Source organism: Halichoeres trimaculatus, unplaced genomic scaffold (genome assembly GCF_033239565.1).
Source record: "Halichoeres trimaculatus isolate MK-OKI-2021-1 unplaced genomic scaffold, fHalTri1.1 fHalTri1_scaffold_10, whole genome shotgun sequence".
Classification (NCBI taxonomy): domain Eukaryota; kingdom Metazoa; phylum Chordata; class Actinopteri; order Labriformes; family Labridae; genus Halichoeres; species Halichoeres trimaculatus.
This window is the reverse complement of record NW_027437187.1, coordinates 27,109,829-27,130,931: the sequence shown is the minus strand read 5'-3', so window position 1 is coordinate 27,130,931 and position 21,103 is coordinate 27,109,829. Positions and strand designations below refer to the sequence as shown.

General features: G+C 40.1%; 1 protein-coding gene across 20 annotated transcripts in view; it reads left to right on the top strand.

Moving 5' to 3' along the window:
* The window catches only part of LOC141795967 (pleckstrin homology domain-containing family A member 5-like), a 101,346-nt gene that overhangs the window by 42,942 nt on the left and 37,301 nt on the right, over positions 1–21,103 (top strand). For 18 of the 20 annotated variants that reach the window (XM_074676790.1, XM_074676789.1, XM_074676786.1 and 15 more), the window contains exon 4: positions 18,523–18,606. In XM_074676790.1, the coding sequence (XP_074532891.1) occupies positions 18,523–18,606 (84 nt within the window). Of the gene's footprint in view, positions 1–8,069; positions 8,324–18,522; positions 18,607–21,103 lie in introns of those variants that run through there. The other 2 variants (XM_074676800.1, XM_074676801.1) reach the window with 1 other exon arrangement.

Genomic DNA, 21,103 nt, shown 5'->3' with positions numbered 1-21,103 from the left:
CCATACCGATACTGATTATTAGTAGGCAAGGAGGCCGATAACTGATATTTGAAGCCGATGTTTATTTGCAGTCAAAGTGAAAATATTGGTGTAAAAAATTTGGAACAAACTCCAACACTTAACTGCAATCAAATGCCTTCAAGCATATGTTTATTAAACGGCCCTCAGGCTTAGCAGCATATTTTATAAAGTTAAATGAAAACTTGAAAACTAAATTGCTAAAGTTTTCTACATTAAATAAAGTTTTCCAAAATGTTTATGTAACTGCAATAAAACTGGACAGAATTGAGTTTGTGCTGCCTTTTACAGGCATGTAATGCAGTTGAATTAATTTTCTGTTTGATTTTACATGACTGATTTTAAATGACCATCTAGGGCTTCTATAGTGTAGACAGGGAGAAATTCTGTGCAGAGAAGCATCAGAGCCAAAACAACACAGTTTTGAATGGTTTTCATAGGATTAAAAAAAAAGGCCGATACTAATATGCCCCAAAATGCCAAATATCGGCCCTGATAATCGGCCCGGCCGATAATTGGTCTATCCCTAATGAAAACACACTGTAATACTTGGACTCTACTGAATAGGACTGTTAACACATAAGAGACAATCTGAATCAACTTCCTTTTTCTCTTTTATGTCGTTATTTCCTTAAAGTCTGCAGCTAAGTAGAGGCATTCACACATAGCGGTGGAGGAATGTTTTGCAGTCAGAGATTTTGCGCACAGAGACAGTACCACAGAGGCGAGACAAGTTGTTATTGTTGTGATTACCACGTCAAGCTTATCACTCCTCAATGTGACATAGGTTGTAACTCCACACCTGCTCCACATCTCTCTGTTTGATGTCACCTCTTAGTGTAAGTTTACTCCAATCTCCGTGACGGCTTCTCATTTTAACCAAGTGCTCCTGTCTGCTGAAGATGAGTGGTTTAACGGGCATACAGCTCCTGTCAGGAGGCACAGATTCAGGTCAGGTAGCTCAGATAACAGAGGTATTACAAAGAGGAAATCTTAGGCATTTCATGCCCACTGTCTAAGTATGAGTTTAGGCATCAGTACGAATACCTAAGTTCCTGTTTGATTACAGTGTTGTTTGCACACTTCCTCTCTCATTCATGTATTCCTGTTGAGCCTTAAAGATGAATCTGTATGAGCTCCAGAGCTTACCATTTAGATGACTTGATCAGATTCCAACAACATTTTTGAGTTTTCCAGAGACTTGGTGTACCATCCTTCTCCCATTATTCTGCAAAACCCAAGCACCGCAGAGTGATGCTGTGCTTACTCAAAGGTTTTTCTGTTTATGTTGAACAGTTTAACCATAAATTATTCATAACAAAATAATTACCTCCGTGTTTGGTTGCCAGTGTTGCAAACACAGTTGACAGACCGACACTGTCAGCTGTATGATCCAGAATTTGAAGGATCTATAAATATTTTTTTGAGAAGCCTGAGCCTTCATTTTGCTGATACAGAGAAAGATAGAGGAAAAAAACAGTCAAAGCAGTCATGAGTTTGCCAAGCTGTGTTGAAGGGGGCAGGGCTGGGCTCATGCTAGAGCGCATCGCTATTGGTGTTTGAATGCAAACTTTGGAATTTGTGACTGTCAGTGCTGCCAAGGCTCACAAAGCAGGCTGAGCAGCGAGGCGAGCCAGTCTGACCCCTCTGTTCACTGCTGGCCTTCTGTGAGGTCACTCACCAGGGACGTCGTGCTTAAAAACACTGTGGGTTCACTGATCTGCAGGCCTCATTTCCCGCCCACTCTTTTTGCTCGATCATTCTGGTAACTCGAGCATCTTGCTCTAATCCCAGGGCTTCAGCATTGGCTGAGTCTGCTCCGGCTGGATATCTGCTATTCCACTTGTATGAGAGATCCTAGAAACAGCCTTTTCGATTTTCAATGTGTCAGTGGCGCAGTGATTTTTGGCCTGCTTGTGTAATTACAGTCAGTGGGGTGTTGTAATTCATGAGAGGATTCAGCTCTCCTAAACTTCCTGGCAGCCTGAGGGGACTGTGAGTTTGACTTCCTCATTGATCGGACTATTTCGTTAGCCTCTGCAAAATTAGCGATTTGCTTTTTGATCTTTTGCTAATTAGTCTTTTGAGTGTGCTTGTTGAACACATTTTCCTCTTTTTTTGTCAAAAGCATAAAAAAAGAGCCAAGGATACAACTCTTTATCCCATTCTTCCAATTTTTCAACCACATAAATCAATAAAACATAATGGATTGAGCAATAGGCTGACCTTTTCTCTATTTAAAACAAGAATACAGAGCACTCTCAGCAGCTCAAGAGAAATATTTTCACTGCTGTAGCAGAAGCTTTTATCTTTTAAGTTAGGGCACAAGATATAACCTGTCTTGTTGTGAGATTTCTCAATTTTCGAACTTGTCTTCAGCTGAGAGACGGAAACAGCTCCAGATATTCAACTCTGCTCTTTGGAATCTTGTCAGATAACCACGGCGGGTATCTTTGAGCTGAGGTATACTTTTGATAAGCTAGAACTCCTCTGTATGTAGTGAAAAGTTATGCATCAACATCCTTACATGCATATGAGCAGAAGCACATATTTACCATGTAATCCAAACCCACAGTCTCTTCAGAAGATTTAAGTCTTGTTGCTCTGGATTTCACTCATGCGCCCAGCACTCCATTGTTGTTTTTCAGGCTCCATTTGATACACAAAGCTAATTGCTGAAGCTGGAAGACCCCCCTCCCCCATCCTCTTCCACACACCGATACACCAAGAGCTTGACCATTTAGCCCATCTTCTCAGTGACTCCCTGAAGAAAAGCTGCTAACAGAGTTGTTTATGCATGCTCTGTTCGTCCACTCCGGCTCAGCTGGACGCAGAGGCCCCCTGCAGAGAGCTGGCAAACACTCAGATTCGAGCTGTCTTCTTCAGCATCAGTTGAAATTGCTGGACATTGATGCTTGCAGCCACCGTACCTGCAGCCGGTCCGAACAGCAGCAGGTAACGACCTGCAAATCTGCGACAAAAGAGGCAGCGTGGGCGAGTGGGCGGAAGAGGAAAGAGCCAGAGACGAGAGCGAGTGGGCAGGTAGAAGAGGATCCTCAGAGAGTGGATAAACATGTGAACACTTAGCGATTTCCCTCTCCCTTCCTGTCTCTCTCTCTGACTCTGTGTGGGCAGTTAATGAGTCTGAAAGCTTCTCCTCGGCATCTGTCAGCTGAGAACCGGATGAATCCTCTGGTGCATGCTGAAAAGCTGAAAAGAAATGCTCTATTGCTCATTGATAATTAGAACGATGGATAAGAGGATGTTTTTTTTCTCCTTTCATTTTTTACATCTTGCTGTGACCAGTGCCTCTGTACTCTACAGCCAAGGATAGCAGCTCTTTCAGCACATATTATGCAATCCAGGATAGAAAGGCTGGTACGACACTGAACAGGTGATTCTGTTGTTCCCTCTCTCTGTATCTACATCTTTTCTTTACAAGCCTGCAGCTCTGACAGTGAGGCAGGAGCGCTGGAGCCAAACCGCTATGATAACATCAACAGATCTGAGCTTGCCCACCGTGTTATCCTAACCCTGTCATAAAGCTTAATGGTGTGTGGCCGTAAAATGGAGTGGGGCTTAGGACTGGGCTGAGATAAAACAGAGTTTATATGACCTTGGTACGGACACAACCTCACCTAAAGATTCCCACTCCCACTCAGAAACCTAAGAAGTTGGGAAGGGAGTATTTTAGATTTTCCATGACCCTAATTCAAATGAAAAGAAACTCCAGAAAATGGAAAAAGTTGTCACTAGAGCAAACACTCATTGATTGATCTTGGTTTTTGTCACAAATTGTTTGAATTGCATAAGATATTTTGCAACACTGAGACAGAAGTTGGATTCATCTTGAACAATAAAAGCTGAAGTCTGTGACCCCGTCTTGAAGATGCATGTTTTGTTCTTTGAGATGGTGACCCCAACTTGTTAATCATTAGCAGAAACTGTCTTACTAATGAGAGGAAAGATTAAGGAACACTACTAGGGAAAAAAATGGATAAAACTCAACTTTTGTGATTTGAGGATTGGGTTTCTAAGATATCAGATTCTTAAACTTAAGTATGACTCTATTGGATTTTATACTACCACAGCAAAAATTAAATTCATTGGCATTATCATTTATCGTTCATTTCTTTCTTTATTTTCTCTACTACACTTCGATTGCTGAACAGGAAATAACATTTGACATTGTTTCACTGCTTTGTTTTTATTAGCTGTGTTCGCTGCCTAAACTTTATCAAACTGCAACTTTTTCTCACCTGCTCTCATCAGATTTGGGTTGACAGTCAATGCAGATTGGATTGTTTTGAATCATGCGATACTGAAATGAATCAGGGTATCAAACGATTTTACAACCCCAAACGAGGATCCATCCGAGCTGTGTCAGTATAAAGCATTACCTTAAAAACACCACAGTGTTTGATTCGAACACTTGCCGATATCGTCCATTCTGTCATCTGGGATTTAAGAAACATGCTCTCCTGTTGCACCACACATACACAGATGGCCGAACAGCTTGCTTTGACTTTCTCCTTTAACACTTTTTTTAATGGGTGTTGGAGCACACTCTCCGTATTTGCCTTGGATCAATCTTTCATGGATGGGTCTCTAAATATCACATATCCTCCAGTTACTCATTATTCCTTCTTCTCTCTGGATTCTTTGGAGTTTGGTGTCCATTCTGTGCCTCAGGTGGTGTCCGTATCCCCTTGCTTCAGGCTTCAGCATTGGGGGCTCTCCCTGGAGGACTAAATACCCCTCACTCCATGCTTTGTAATGGAGGCATGATGCATTATTGATGCAGTACAGCTGGTCAAGGTTGTTCACGTTATACTGATGGTGAGAGCATCTTTAAGCTGTCTTAACTGTGTTTCAACCCATCAAAAATGCATTTAGTGTTTTGTTTTTACATGAACCACATGCTTTTTGCTCTCTTAAGAAATGTGAAAGTAACTCTGAGAGGAGGGAACAGGAAAAAGGGCAGCTACTAACAGTGTATTGACCGTCTCTGGGTGTCTTCCTTCTCCATTGACTGCACTCAGCAGGTTGATGAGTGGAGGAGCTGTGTGGTATCTTTTGGTCTGTGCTGGGGTCATTGTCCAGGCTTTCAAACCTTCAATAGCTGCAGGGTCCCTGCTGAAACTACTTAATATTCAGTTCTTTCTCTCACTCCATCCTTTTCAAACTAACAAGCTTAAAGCAGATACAGTTCCATTTGCTGGTGAGAAGAGAAACCAGAGCTGAGTCAGCATAGCTACAATATTTTGCAACAGCTCTATCAGAGCCTCATCTGGATGATTCAAAATAGATTTATGAGGATCATTTCAAAACCTCAGCACACTTTTAAACATGCTGTGCTGTCAGGACTTGCTGAAGAATGAGGTAAGGGAGGTTCTCTTCAGCAAACGCCAGAAGCCCTTTCCCCTTTCTTCTCAAAAATGTACACAATTTAAACCTGCCAAGTAAATCCCACTGAATCCAGCTCTTTATGTCATGCTTTATGTATGTTGTTGGAATGCCTTGAGCTGTTAAAGAGTGTCGCATATTTGTCTGTGTGGTCTGGCCTTATAATAAACCAATTTACCAATTTAAGTTTAAAAAAACAAACAAATAAACAAACAAAAAAAACACAAGATGTAGCAGTCGATCATACTTGTTTGATAAGAAGTCATATCACATTATGTAGTTTTTTAAAGTCTTAAAACTAATATGTTCTTGTCTTTTAAAGTTTTATTGGCTTATTTATGTGTATTATTTTCATATTATTGCTATTTAAATACTCTGGCTTATATTTAAGTTTTAAACTGTTTTAGTATTTATCTTTAAAGGTGTGCATTAGCCCTCTCTGAAATCTTTCTTCTATATATGTTTAACCTTTTTTATCACTGCATTTTTTCATACAAAGGGTGTTTTATAAATAGAATTTAAATGATTGATGAGACAAACATTTTCATTTTAAGTCAGATAAATAAAAAGTTGTTTAATTGGAGAGAAATTTTGAGTTGTTCGATAAGAAATATAAAAATGTCATGAAAATCCATCCATCAATTGTCTTCAATTCTTTTTCCTCTTGGAGTCAATTGGGACTGGACCCTAACCCAACTGTCTACAGGGGCAAGCTGGATACAATCCAACCACTAACCTCTAGTTTAAGAAAATAAGGCAATGCATACGTGCTGAAAAACACAGTTTATTGAGTGTCCGTTTGAGGCTGCCTCCTGAAGTACCATATGCATGCCAAGTTATTAAGTTATAAAAGCTATTTTCACAACAGAAAAAAAAGAGTTGTGTTCACAGTGTGGTACAAAAAATGACTTCAGCCCAAGTGTTATGGATTGTTATCCAAATTTCTCTAATGGCTCACACTGTACAAGGTTTAGTTTTCTCTGACTCAGCAGTTTATTAGATCCAAAGGGAACAAGTTTACACAATCAGAGGCACATATCAGCTGATTGGCAGGTGGCTACCCTATAGCTGTCTGTGAGAAGACTAAGGCCAGTCCCAATTACAAATTTAGAAGCCTATGTAGTAGTTAGTATGCGAAAACTTGCAAATTCTGCAGTATGCCAAAAAAAAAAAAACCCCAGATGTCCTACTGATCCAGGAAAATTTCTCAGTATGCAACAGATCAGTCTACCTGGCAAACTGCTTCCCATAATGCATGGCGCTAACGCTGTTTGTCAATGCGGGTGGCAGGTTTCGGTGACTTACCGCCATCTACTGGAATGAGTCAGCGCTGTAACTACAACACAACAACATTAACGTAAGACAGTCAGTGAGACGAAAGTGAAGTGATGAGAAAGAACACAGGTAAATCTTGTCACTTCTAATTGTAAGAGAGGTGTTTACCTCGACAAATTCATTAAAGCCCATAGAAAACAATAATTACCTTTTCTTTTTAACCATACGTGGATTAAATTGAAGTGTTTTTTCCATCAACTGTAAAAAAAGGAATTAGTCATTTACAGATTTTTTAAATACACAATATAACTTTTGGTGTAAGATTAAAAATCAAATGTGATGTTTCTGCTATGGTATGATTAACAAAATAACTTAAATGTCATGATCTACCTGTTTGTTTTGTACATTTTTAATAAAGTTAAAAAAAGAAAAAAAAAAGATCTGCCTTCCAAAACTTTAAACCAGAGTAGTATACTACAAAACAGACCCAACAGAACCGGCATACTGCATACTACATGCAAAAGCAGGAGGCAGTATGCAGTGCCTACTACATACTGCATTCACACGTAGTATGTACAGTAGTAGGTGGTTAGGAAAACAGCCTCAGTTTCAGAAACAGACAGGTAATGTCACAACTACGCTCATTTTGTTATACAGTCTATGAGAACAGGTCGCCAGCGTATCAGAGGGCTCACAAATAGAGACTGACAACCCCACACTCCTACATGGGGGATTTCAAGTGACCTATTGACCAGATAAGCATTTTTCTCGAGTGTGGGAGGAAGTCAGAGTGAATCCACGTATGCACAGAGAAAATATGCAAACTACTATACTACAGCCTCTCATAAAATTTTCTTTCTCTATTTTATTTGCAATTTTGTGACAAAAAGCTAGGGCAATAAATTAAAATTTCAAAAATATAGAATGAAAAAAGTTTTTAAAATATAATTGTGGCATAAACACAATGATTTTAAAAAAGTACCAAATTAGTATGTTATAAGTATGGATTCAAAAATAACAATTATGACAATGAAATAATGTGAATATCAAAATAATGTCATAAAAGATGGATATTATGGGAAAGAAAAGGTGTAAAAGGAACAAAGGATGAAAATATTTACTTGCTCTCATGAAAAAAAAAAGTTAATACGGAAGCAAAACTAAATCACACAATGTGTCGGTAGAGAAAAGAAAAGACTGGCAGTTTTGTGTGTATACAACCCTTATAGTCTTAAGTTCAACCTGCTTCAGCGTGATCTGTTATTATGGAGAGCGGGGGTAATAATAAGAGCGCCATTGGCCACCTTGCTTGCTTTACATCCGGACCGTGACATCATCGCTTCTCGGGTTTCAGTCAGTGTATCTCTACTACGGGCAGCACGCGGCACAGGCAGCAGTCAGCGCGAGAGCCTCTGCCCCGTGTAGACAGCAGCCGCAGCAGACCGCGAGCACTTCACAGCACACGCTTCTCCTTCTTCTTCTTCTTCTTCTTTTTCTTCAAAGTAAACTCCTCACCTTCTTACGTTTGACGTTCACGTTTGGATAAAACGGCTGCGACTTTTTTTTTTGGCCCGTTTGACTTCAGCGAATTTTAACTGCGTGGATATTACAGGAGCTTTTCATTGTAAGTAAAAAAAAAAAGCTGCAGTGTTGTTTTGTGCGATGTGCATTCTGCAGGGTGTTTTAACGCGATAAGTGAGGTATGTGGGGTGTGTGAATGATGCTATCTGAAGGCTTTTAGACGCTGCTCCTGTGATTAGCTTCTGTGTTGCAGTAATAACGAGCTCCTGCCAGGCTCTCTGACAGCGCTTATTCCTCCCATTACTTCATGTGCAAACAGCTCCTCTGATATTAGACTTTCAGACCACGTTATTGGAGGGACTCACAGTTTCCCCCACTTAAAGGGTTCTTAAAACGCCAGTGCATACAATTATCAGATGAGCTCCATGTTGGTTGTTATTGCTATGATAATTTTTGACTATTTTTGCAACACAAGTTGTTTTTTCCAACTGTCTCACATATACAGTCTGGATGTTTGGCTTGGTATGCTACTTCTCCCCTCTGCACCAAGCAAAATTGCAACTTAAGATTTCTATCTTTCTTAATTTAAAAACTCATAATCTGTAGGTCAGTGAAGCTGTGCCCCAGGAGTTCCCAGAAACTGTACACAACTATGAAAACAAACTCCTGCAGGGCAAAGTACTTTCAACTTCCTTTCTCAGTTTCTATTTTTGTCTGGGAAACTTTCTTCCATACCAGTGGAGTTTAATTTAAAAAAAATAATCTTAAAGTTGTATTCTCTTTCTTTGCATTTGTCAAAAGTTTATGTAGTTTACATTTTTTTTAAGTTAGCCAGTAGTTGACTCACTGTTTTCCACTTTTCCTTTTGACTTTTTCTATTCCTGGCAGTACTTAAGTCTGCTGTGGTTCTGGATGATCTTTAAAAGCTTTTATCTGCTGTGACCACAGTTAGTTAAGGCATCAAATTATAGCATTACCCACTGTTTCCTGCACTGACCAAACTCTGCCCTCTCTTTAATTATCAGTGGTAACCACATCAAGTACACGTCACTTACTCTAAAGACTGATACTCCATTTATTTTACTAACTTCTTTTAAATTTGTGGTTTATTCAGGACCCCAGAAGCAGTAAAACCTGTTTCTCATGATGTGTCCTGAAGCATTATCCATGTTTTTTTTTCTTTTGCTGAAGTGCTGCTTGAGGCTGTAAATAAACATTGTGTGTTGACAGTCAAATTGGACTAACTTGGAAGTCTTTTTGGTTCCTTTATGTGCAACTGAGGTATTTCTGTTAGGGCTTGTGGTCGCAGAGATCAAACACATAGTTTTGTGCGGTTAAGAGAGTGTGTGTGTGTGTGGTAGAGCTATCTCTGGGCACAGCCAAAGATTAGGATGGCACTTGTCAAACCCACAGACAGGGAGGAGTGGCTCTGAAGTGCTTTATCACTCTGTCTGTGAGATCAGTCATTGACCATTTACGTCACAGTCTTGGACTTGGAATAATCTGTTTCCAGCAGTATCCTACAGGCAGACTTGATAGACTAAGAAGTGGGCGGAAGAATCAAAACAGTTTTGTACAATTCAGTTTTTTTGATGGGATAACCAAATGAATCGTATTAAGGAAGACAGATTTCATTGAAGAGCCTGTCAGATGTATTGGGGACGTGCAGATGCCCTGTAATAGGCTGATAGTGCAGCCCCTGCATTTGCTGTGCAGAAGACATCAAGGGGGAGAGGAGGGCGGGGCCTTGTTTGATTTCAGGCTCTGAATCATGAGAGATAAACCAGGAAGATGCTGAAAGCTGCAGAAAGGCGCACAACCCCATATCAAACTGATGTACAGTACAGTTTGTACTTTTCAAGGTTTGACACGAGGAAACATTTCAGATACATTCAAATGCTCTTACTTATTTGCCTTTTGATCCAGTTTATGGAAAAAAGAGGAAGCTACAGTCTTCTCAAAATCTATTTGCATACATTTTTTCAGCCTTTTATCTGTTTATAGCTTTAAACACACGTTCATGATTAAAACCTTTTTGCCGGAAATTGTAACATGTAAAAACGAGGGCATTTTCCTTTAACTTAAGACTTTTATCGGATTCTCTTTGTGCATCCTCCTTCATGAAGTCACACTGAACGCTCGCCTGCTGCTGGTGTTAATGAAGCCTGAAATTAAACATTGAATGCTCAACAAGGAGAGTCTTGAAAGTGAAAGCTGAAACTTTTGACATGTCACTAATGTGATGTGTGGAGTTTCTGCTTTTTAAAAATACCTTTGAGGAACTGTTTCTTTCTTTGGTCTGATGAGGGACTGTTGTAACATGTTTGCTTCCAGTCAGACGGTCACAACCAGGATTGAGAAAAATGCGTGGCATTTTCCCCTCCAGTATCTCACTGCTTGTTCTCCACTGGTGCAAACTTTCACTTTCAATCAGTGTTTTTTTTATCCTCCAGTAGGCAGCTTGTTTCCATGGCTCTGAAATCTTCCTGGATCGCCTGTTTAGCTGTGTCACCTTGACACACTTTGCAGACAGTCACAGCTGCTTCGAGGGGGCTGCTAATTGAATTGTTTGTGGTAAAAAATCTGATTTGGGGCCCGAATGAGCAGCTGTTTCTGTGGTTAAGGCAAGAGGTCTAAGGTTAAAGTCAAAGTGTCACAGGCACCAGTCTGTGATGACTGCAGAGCAGTTTTTTTTTGACAACATTTCTTTAAAGATAAAAACCCAAATTAGTCCCAGCAGTCCAGGTATTACACTTTTGTGACTGCACATTGCTTCATGCTGCTGCACCGAGTTTCACGTGGCCTCCCTGGGACTGCAAAACCCCTGTTTTGTCTTTTTTGTCTTTTCTGTCTTTTCTCCTGCTGCCCTCCACATGCCCACTCACAAACTGCCTAGTCTGCTTATTCTGCTCAGCTTTTGTGAGGAGGGCTATTCAAACCTTCAGTCAATGTCCAGTGTGGTTTAGAAGAGTTCAGCCAAACTCCTTTTTTTACTGCTAGTTAGGAGAGCTCACCTGATAATGTGAAAAAAAAGAAACATTACAGCTTTCTGGCCTTTTGGGAAGTTGTGTCCAAGTTGCTCTCTGTGTAATAGGATTAGATTTATTCAGGTTCACAAGAGAATAAATGGTCACTGAATGGCTTGTTTTGGGGATTTGTCATTGTGTTTGTGAAAGGAAGCAAGAAGTTTTCCTGCAGTCTGGCATTATTAGCTTGTATGTTTTTCTGCCAGCATTTGAAAAATAAACGACTAAAGAAAATGCGGGGTCTTGATTTTATTCTGAACATATACACTGCAAAAAAATGAAGTGTTTTTGTCTTATTTTGAGTAAAAAATGATGTGAGCCATGTTCACCTGACTAGTCCAGAAAAGTTGTTTAAAGACAAAAATGAGGTCTGAATAGCTCGTAAAAAGTAGGAAATAATCTGCCAATAGAACAAGAAAAATTTACTTGAAAAAGTGCTTGAAACTAGAATAATGTCCATATACAAGTAACTTTTCTCTTGTTCCATGGCAGAGTTTTTAAACTCATTACAAGCATTTCAGACCTCATTTTTGTCTTTAATTAACTTGAGCCAAAACATTTTCCTGGACTAGTCAGGTGAATGTAGGGATGGCTACCGAATTAGGTACTTTTATAGGTACCGACCAAATTCTGTCAAAAGTACCGGGTACCGCTTCATGTAAAACCATGTTTAGGTACCTAAATGCATACTTGTGACTGTGAGGGAGTGGAACGGTTGCCAATTTTCCATGCTGGACATGAACACAGCATTGCAAGGTTATTTAATTAAGAATAAATATGTGTAGTCCTAAAAAATATGTATTTTATTACTGAACAAATTGGTATTTTTTACCACAGAAACACAAATATGTACCGAAAATTGGTACCGCTGAGTACCGGTACTGATTGCCAGGTACCGGGCATCGGTACCGTACCGTTTCAAATGTGAAAGGTACCCATCTCTAGGTGAATGTGGCTCATGTTAAGTCTATAAAGATGTTTTGTTGTGTAGAAAGAGTTTGAATCAGATGAAAGTGAAAATCCAAAGTAAAATGTGCTTTATTGATAGGTGGTGAATGGTACTTCAAGAAGGTTCCTGGTTCCTTATGGATGGCTGGAAGGATGTGGGTCAAGGGGGCTTGAACTGAAGTACACACCCTTATATCAAGCTTCAATGGCATGATTTGGCTTGCACACCATTAATGATAGGCTTGCTCTCCTATATTATCCCCCACACATGCAACTGTTCCGGCTGTGATGCTAGCTTTACTGTGCGGAATATATGTCATTAGATTATATCCTTAGGGGGAAAATCTGGATTGCTTGATTGCTCTGACCTGGTCTTTTCACTCCCATACAGCACATTGCCCACTCAGTGGAGAACCCACAGCAGCTTCAAGGCATTCAATTAAAAATAATTAGGGAAAATGTGCTGTGGTCAGGCTGTATGTATTTATAGGAGCTGAGGAGGACAGAGAGCAGGAAGGATCCTAAAGAAGGATAGCTGTTGGATGAAGTAGATGTAGATCATTGCGTCACTTAATATTCATTAGTTATCACTGAATGTGATTATATGTCTCGAGTCACCCTCTGACTCTCATCCTGCGACACAGCATCATTTCTTCCCCATAAGCCTCAACCCAAATTGCAGCTTGTTTAGAGAGCTTTTTGTTTTTTTTTGTTATAAATTTTTCACTTTCTAAATCAGCAACAGCAGTGCACTCTCTGAATTATGAGTGGTTGTTTTTCTGTTTTACACAGCATGAAGAAATCTCCCTGTTTCTACCGTCATGGAACACTGAAGAATTTGACAAAACAAATGACCACAAGGCCTGTAAGAAGTTAAGCTGTGAGGATGCAAGTTAACCCAGTAATGGCTCCCAGAGGGGTAAAAAATGATAGACGCTTATTTTACGGCTCTTGACTTGGTCAAAAATGACTCTACTGTACTGTGAAATAAAAAAGATAAGGGAGTTCAGACCTGTTGACAATGAATTGGAATCGTTAATCACTTAATTTACTTTTATCATCAGCTTTAATTTCCCAGTGAAATCTGACCCTCTGACATAAACAAGCTTACTAAGTGTTTTCCTCCCCTAGGGATGGGCTTTTTAAGCAATAATAGTATTTGATAGTCACTACTTATAATCAAATAGAGAGTAGAAATGAGGCTTTACAAAAAATTGATATCTAACTTTAACTGTGTTTTGAGTTTATAAAACTCTTCAAAATGAATAAATATCAGTCTATCTCAGACATAAATTCTATCTTCTGGGTGGATGTGTAATGTTTTGATTGTCTGCCCGTGTCATACTCTTACCATAGACCATCTAACTAATGAACGTAGTCTCCCTGATGTCACCCGCCTGTGTCTGAAATGAACTTTTGAAGCATATTGGCTATCGCGGCCATATTGGAAGTGACTGGGGCTTTGAGTACAGCATGCAAAAAAATGCACCCGCTGTACAGTGTATTCCAATAGTAAACCAAGCGATTCAGACAGGAGAACCAGGCTGTAAATACGTTAATTTCTGCTGTTCAAACAGCTTTTTTCTGCTTGGTGACTTCGGGTACTTCTGGAGCCTGCCTCAAGCGAACAATAGAGAAACAGCATGTTTTAGCACTTTCGCATTGTCTTATATTCTTAGACCGGAGGTTGCCACTTGCACTTTGTCAGATAGCAGAGCATTAACAAAAAAAAAAAAACAGAAATAGTACTGAAACTACTTAAAACTTCACATTTAGAAAAAGATAATACAAACAGAACCTAACTAGAAAACTTGTTTAAAAAAATAAACTGGAATAGAAAAATGAAATAAAGTAAAAAACAATGAAAAACGTAACACTAATAACCTTGCTGCTGACAAATAAGGAAATAGAGATTAATTTATTGAGGTTCTTATCTGATGGCAAACGTGAGAAAGCTTTCTGATGACCTACAAACACCGTCTATCTGTTATATCATCTTTCAGATCACCTGGTAAAAACAATGGGAAAAATATTATTTTAAGATCAGATAATTACCATCAAAAATCATGGCTCATCCCTAGCCTCCATCTCACTTAAAAACAAACATGTCAAACAAGATTTAAAATCCAGGTTAGTTTTGTTGAGTAGGTCCAAACTCAGGTTTTTAATCCAACCATATGTTGTCAAAACTCATAAAGGCCCCCCTCCCTCTAACAGAAAGATCCTCTCTGGCCCCTCACTTGTTTGTGGTTAAACTGTAAAAGAGGAGCGAGGGATCAAAGACCCACCCAGGACAATAAAAGCTAAGCCCATGGAGTGTTGACCCCCGAACCTTAAGCTCTTCATTACTGCAGCTCACAGCTAATTACTGTGGACAGGACAGTCTAAAAAACAGAAAACTACCCAACCCTCCTCTCTACAGGGTGGTCAGCCACTCCTCGCTCCCCTTGTAAACATCTGAAGGTCAAGAGGCAAGGAACCTGCTGGTACCCTTCACCCTTACCCACCCAGTAAACCAACACCTTACTCCTGAAAACAAGAAGTCCTGCATCTCCACAAAGAGCTAACAATGTTGTTGCCTTGTCTATTGGAGCAGAAATGGTACCATATGCTCCTCTTGGTGCAGCCTGTGATTTGTGCCAATCTAATCTTAACTGTAGTGACCACAGACCACATCCTTAGCAGCACGTGGGACTGTAAGTTGGCAGGGAAGTTTTAAAAACATATTTTCTCCAAAAGGGATTTAACTTTGAGCTGGTAGCTGCGCAGATCCTGATTCATTGGAATTTATCGTTTTACCGCTCATTCACGGTTTAAAGCAGCCTGATGCTGTATGACATGATGAACATCCCACATTTTCTGTCAGTAACTGTTTGACCATAAGACTCATATTTCTAATCAACTCCAGATGCCATGTGGAAAATATAGAACTAATTATGAATAATGCATGCTGCAGTGTGGGAGGCTTTCGTGCTTTTTATCAATGTTTGCAGCCTGTCACTGAGATACAGTAAATGCTATGTCTGAGGGATTTGAATAGGACGACAGAATAGCTTGAGGAGTAGTTTAGAACCACAGAGTAGTTGTCAAAAAATAGAAAAGGAAATGTGAATTTCTGTTTTTTTGTCGTGTCTATTTCTGCCTCCACACAGCCACACCCCTCATGTTTTCCACAGAGGTTTAAAAGCTCATGTCCTCCCATACCACATGGGTCATGCAGGGAATGTTTAGGACCTACTCAAATAGCTTCCATCTATAGAGGTAGAGGAACTCTTTGATGTCACACACCCCCTTCTTTAAAACTCTGACCCTGCACACGTGTCAGGCACAACATCTGCAAAAAGTTCCCTCACATTACGTGGACTTTTTAATTTTATAGATATAACCCTCAGAGCTCAGTTCTGCTTTATTTTAAGGTCAAAGATTAAGAGAGGGTTGGAAAACTTTCATTCACAGTTTGACTGACATCTTTTTTGAAATCTGCCAGCAGCTTTCAAACAGGTAAATGTGGATTTTATTTCAGTGGATCACTTTATTTAAGTCCAATATTGCATTTTATTTGGAAGGCCAGAGTGCAAGATGAGCTTTACTAGCCTGGAGCGAGTCTGGATGAAGTTTCACCACCACTTAGCCTCTTGATTTCCGAAGGGACTCCATAGCAGAGCTGTCTTTAACCCTTCTTATAAAGGTTAGCAAGTTTGTGGGAGTCAGATTGTATGGAAGCATGCGAGAAAATCACAGACTTTTCACTTGATTCGTTGCCTCAGTGACGTTTTCTTCTCATGATTTGAAGTCCCAATTTCTAGTTTTCTCATCTTCTTTGATTTGTTGATGAGAGTCGACCAAAACGCAGGGTAGGATTAAGATTGTTTCTAAATGCTAGTCACAAATCTCTACTTTACCAAACCTTTGCTATGGTCACTTTTGGCTCTAAGTAGTAGCCATCCTTCGTATGATTTAAATAATGTATTCTTAATTTACAGTCTTGGTTTAGTCTACTACTGGGATGAGATATGTTCCTTCAACTCTTGAGGAAAAATGACCTGTTTGTGTCATGCTTTCAAAGACTTGTTTTTACCTTGTCACTGTTCCCTGGGAATGCAATGTTTACTTCACAAGGGGCTGAAAACGACACAGATTTGCTAGCATTTGTCTTGATTCAAAGTTTAATTGGCAGAAGCAGTAACTTTTTGATAGTAAATATTTTTTTGATTCAATTTGACACAAATTATATAAGACATAATGTATGATTAGCGGGTAGTTAAGAAATATCCATTCTACTCCCCACAACAAACCAACCAACCATAACTCAGGATGCAAACACATTGGCAAAAAAAAAAAACTGAAGATCACTTCATTGATTTAAAATGTTTTATTAATACAGTTTTTAAGAAATAGTTCCAGTGATTCAACAGCAGTTAGCATTCCACTGTGATGAATTATTATCTGCCTGTTGTGGTCGAACTGACATTAGACTCTGAACACCCCAGATACCATCACCACTTCACAAGGTTTAAGTTCCAGTATGAAAATATCCACGTTGTTTAGCCTGCTGAATTAGCATGCTTAAAGAAATTAACATTTAGCAATATTGCTTACTGATATGATGCTAACAGAAGCTAAGGTTTTACCTTACAGTCTGTGGTGTCAAAAAGCTGAAACCAAACTCTCAGAACTTTTTGGTGGCAGTTAATAAGCATCACCAAAGGGTTTTGACAAACAGCTTTCTTACAAACCCAAAGGATGAGTAAGAAAGCTGGGTGATAGTATGTTGAAATTAACTTTGAAGCTTTCTTTTTAGCAATATTACATCATAAAAACAGCAGATACCATTTGCTAATTTATAGGTCAGGTTGATGTCGCACATAAAAAACGACTTGCGGCACAGACATTAAGTTTCTCTTAGCGAAAGAACTGAGTTGATTAAAGCTTCCAGTTTGTCATTTGATTAGTCACATCCACTGATCAGCACATTATTCATCTGTCCTTTCTGGTGTCTATAAATACTCATCCAGACTGTGCCTCTACTTTAAACCCAGCATAGCTTTAGAACCATATAGGCATGTGTGAAGGGAGACCAAAGAAAAACGGTGCCGTCGGTCTGCCCCGAGACCACATAGAGGTCTTTGCTGCCAACAGAGCCTCCAGTAATTACAGACCAGAGCTGTGGAGAGACTTTAGCTCTCCAGGCTAAACTGAAACTAAACCCCCTATTTCATGCTTGGTATTTGCTCCTTGCAGTACATGAGTACCCCATGTTTAAAACTGTTATTTTTGGACAGTTGCTCGACTCTCGTCTGTTTATAGTGCAGCCTGATAGAGATGAAATGTAGGATAACCATCCAGCATGTAAAACAAGCATTGTTGTTGACTCTGCAGTTATTCTCTACACTTCCATCATCTACTGTTTAGCTTAATGCCAATATGTTTGATTAATATACGCAGAAAACATGCTCTCTCTTCAGCTGCTGAACTGTCCCTTCCTCACTGACGGTAAAATCAAATAAGCATTGATTTTTCACCTTCACTGGTGTGTTATGAGATGGGAAGGATTTACAAGAAAAGTGGGGGTGGTAATTCTAACTGCATAATTTTGAGGTGCCCCCTGGCTATTTAGATCACACACACACACACACACACACACACACACACACACACACACACACACACACACACACACACACACACACACACACACACACACACACACACACACACACACACACACACACACACACCAACCACTGACCAGGCTGCGTATTCCTGGAAAGCTGCTGTTATTGGAAAGTTCCCAGTTTGACTGTGTGGTCTGTGTGCTGGTGCACCGATCATGTCAGGAAAGAGGTGACTGCAGGCATCTGTGTTTGGACAGAAGGATGAGTGGGCTGAATCTTCTCCACCTCTGCTATTAGATACTGAGTATGTAATGTCAGAGAAGCTGACTGGAGTGTGTAGATTTTAGTCCTTCAGATGATTTATTTCAATTGGAGTTAAATTTCCCAGATTTTTGGGTGTTTTTTTTTTTTTCTGTAACCTGACTTCACGCTTCGGTTGAAGGCAGTGATTACATGTTTGTGTTTTCTTTGGGCGTTTAAAGCTCTTCGTATTTTTGTTTCCATCTGGGTTGTAGCACACTGTGAATGTTAGTTCTGCTAAGTCCCAAAAAGTTTCTTGTTGCAGCGTTTACAGTACGGACTGTTGGGTTTCTTATCAGTGATGTTTGCCTTTCGGGGAACCTGAAGATTATCCATTAACCACTTTAAATATACATTTATTGACAAAGCTGGGCTTTTCTAACTCTTCATGTCCCCATCTTTTCTCTCTATAGTCACAATGAGCGGAAGGTGACCTGTAAGCATCCTGTCTCCGGCCTACCCTCCCAAGACAACTGCATCTTTGTCATCAACGAACAGTAAGTTGCTTGTTTTTGCGTTCAGAATGCCACTGAGTCGCATTTTTGTGCACTTCAGCAAGCTGTAGCAACTACTGATGTGAGGAAGGGAGTATTGCGCAAGTCTGAGCCTGCCTCTCTATTTAAGGTTCTTCCCTTTTAGTTCAGAAAGCCTTCAGTGCAGTGCTTCCAAAGGAATCCCTACAACGACCCTAGCTTCCATGTGGAAATCTCACTTAGATGGATGTTGTTTATTCCTCATGTCAAGGGAGCATTTTATCTTGTTGATGCAACAAGACTGACATTTCAGAAGAAGTGATATCATCTTTTGAGAATGCATTGATTCACATCCGTCTCTTCTTGTTTCAACCTGCACAAGAGTTCACGGCCTTTCTAGTTGACGGGAGTAAATGTCCCCAGAAGTCCACATGATCATCCATGCTGCTCCCGAGCACAACAGTCATCACATGCCCGCCCATATGACCGGACCAGAGGCGACTCATCTTGAACTTTCACTTCAAGGGGAACAACACTATGAACCTATACGACTAAAATTAGAAACAAAGGGCAGAGAAACTTTTCTACAGCTTCCCACTAAAACGTACTCCCAGTTTGTGAGTGTACTAAATATACATGCAGCAGTCTGTATGCATCACAACCCACACCCTGACTTCAGCCTCAGCTTTTATCCTCCACCCCAGACGTCTCAGCTTAACGTTATGCAACATACAGTAAATCATCTCCGCTCAGTTACTCATGTCCCTCTGAAGCAGATTCCTCCAACTGTTGTGACACTGAAGCAGCATCATCACAGCTGGTGTCGATTTTTCTATTGAGCAACGAATGCTAATTGAAATTTCTTCAACTTCGTGTCATGACATTTCACTCCCATGTGGGAGAACATCAAGTCCTGGAGGAAGATGAATCCCTGAATGCACCAGTTTTATCATGTTGTTTTTTAGTTTGTAGATTCAAATTTAAAAAACCTGATTCACCAGAAAATGACACGGTGACTTCTTTTTTGTATCACTGCGTTAATGTGAGCAGGTTTTCTTCAGCAGGGATGGAAAAGGCTGGAGAGAGCTGTGAAGTAGCTCGTTGTGCCAGAGATGTCACACTGCACTCTCTTGACACATTCCTCCCCTCGTTGTTATTCTCACATCTCTGCTGTTTTTCATGCTGAGAGGCACAACACACTGCCGCAAGATGATATCTAATTTAGCAATTAGAGTTTTTTTTAATCATTGAAAGATAAAATAAGAAAAAGAAACTCTACTGGATCAGATTGCATCAGACTAATTTAAACGTCTTCATGAGTCATTGTTATTTTGAGTTTATTACAGCGATGTTTCTTCCACTTGGCTCTGTTTTAGCAAAAGTGATAAGCAGGAAAATCTTCAACCCGGACAAGTAATAAAAGGCAAAGAGGGATTTAAGCTGGTGCAGGGATAAAGAGGCCAGGCTGAAAATCACTGCATAATCTGCTCTGTACTCTTAAGTAAATCCTTAACACAAAATGTAGTTTACATTCACAGTTATGAGTTTAAGAAACGGTCAAATAAGTCGGCTAAAGGGAAACGTGAGTTATTCAGACTCTCATATCGCGTGACTGTATTTATATCAGTGTGTAGGAAAACAACAAAGTCAGGATGTGTGAACTCATTCACACGTCCGTGATGAATGTGTGATGGTCAGAGTTGAGGGGATCCTCAGCTAAACATATCATCCGTCAATAAAAGTGTCACTGCTCCTCAGACTCTGAGCTATGCTCTGTTAGAATTCCTGCTCAAACCTCGACTCAGTCCTGTCTTTAACGCGTGGCTTCAGCGACCTCAGTGAATGCCGACCTCAGCATTCTGCTTTCATTAGCGTTCATGTCTGTGCCTTTTTTTAGCACACCATGGTTCATGTGCAGGCTGACAGGAGATATTTGTATAACTCACATGGAGGGCATGTTAAATGAAACGTGAACTGACCACGTCCAGCAACTAAACTTTGTTTACAGCTGTGGCATTAGACACAACGCAGAATGAAGGGTATGACAAAACTGTGTCATAATCATAAAAAGTTTTCACCATGTGAGTAAGAGCAGAGTAGTTATTTCCCCTTTTCACCTCGACTACAGTCACACAGTGTGTTGTAAAGGTGTGTTGGTCACGCTCTTAGGCCTGTTCTCTGGCGCGTGTCTTAGCAAAGAGTTCAGGCTGAGCAGCATCCTCTGTCAGTGATACACTTACCGTGAACAAGTGCCTCAAAAACACAACAAAAAAAAAATCAGAGATGAACTTTTGCTTTTGTAAAATCTAGGTTTTGTTAATTTTCTTTTTAATACCAGAGGCAAAGTGTGGTCATATTATCAATTAATGCCAGCTAGTTTCCCTAAAGTGAAACTCCGGGATGGAACAAGTTGGGTCCTATCACAAGGTTTAGGGCAGAAATTACCCCTACAGCAGTGTTTTTGTGCAGCAGAAGCCCAGGGCGCACGCACCAAAGACCCCCTCCCTGCTCCTCTGCTGGT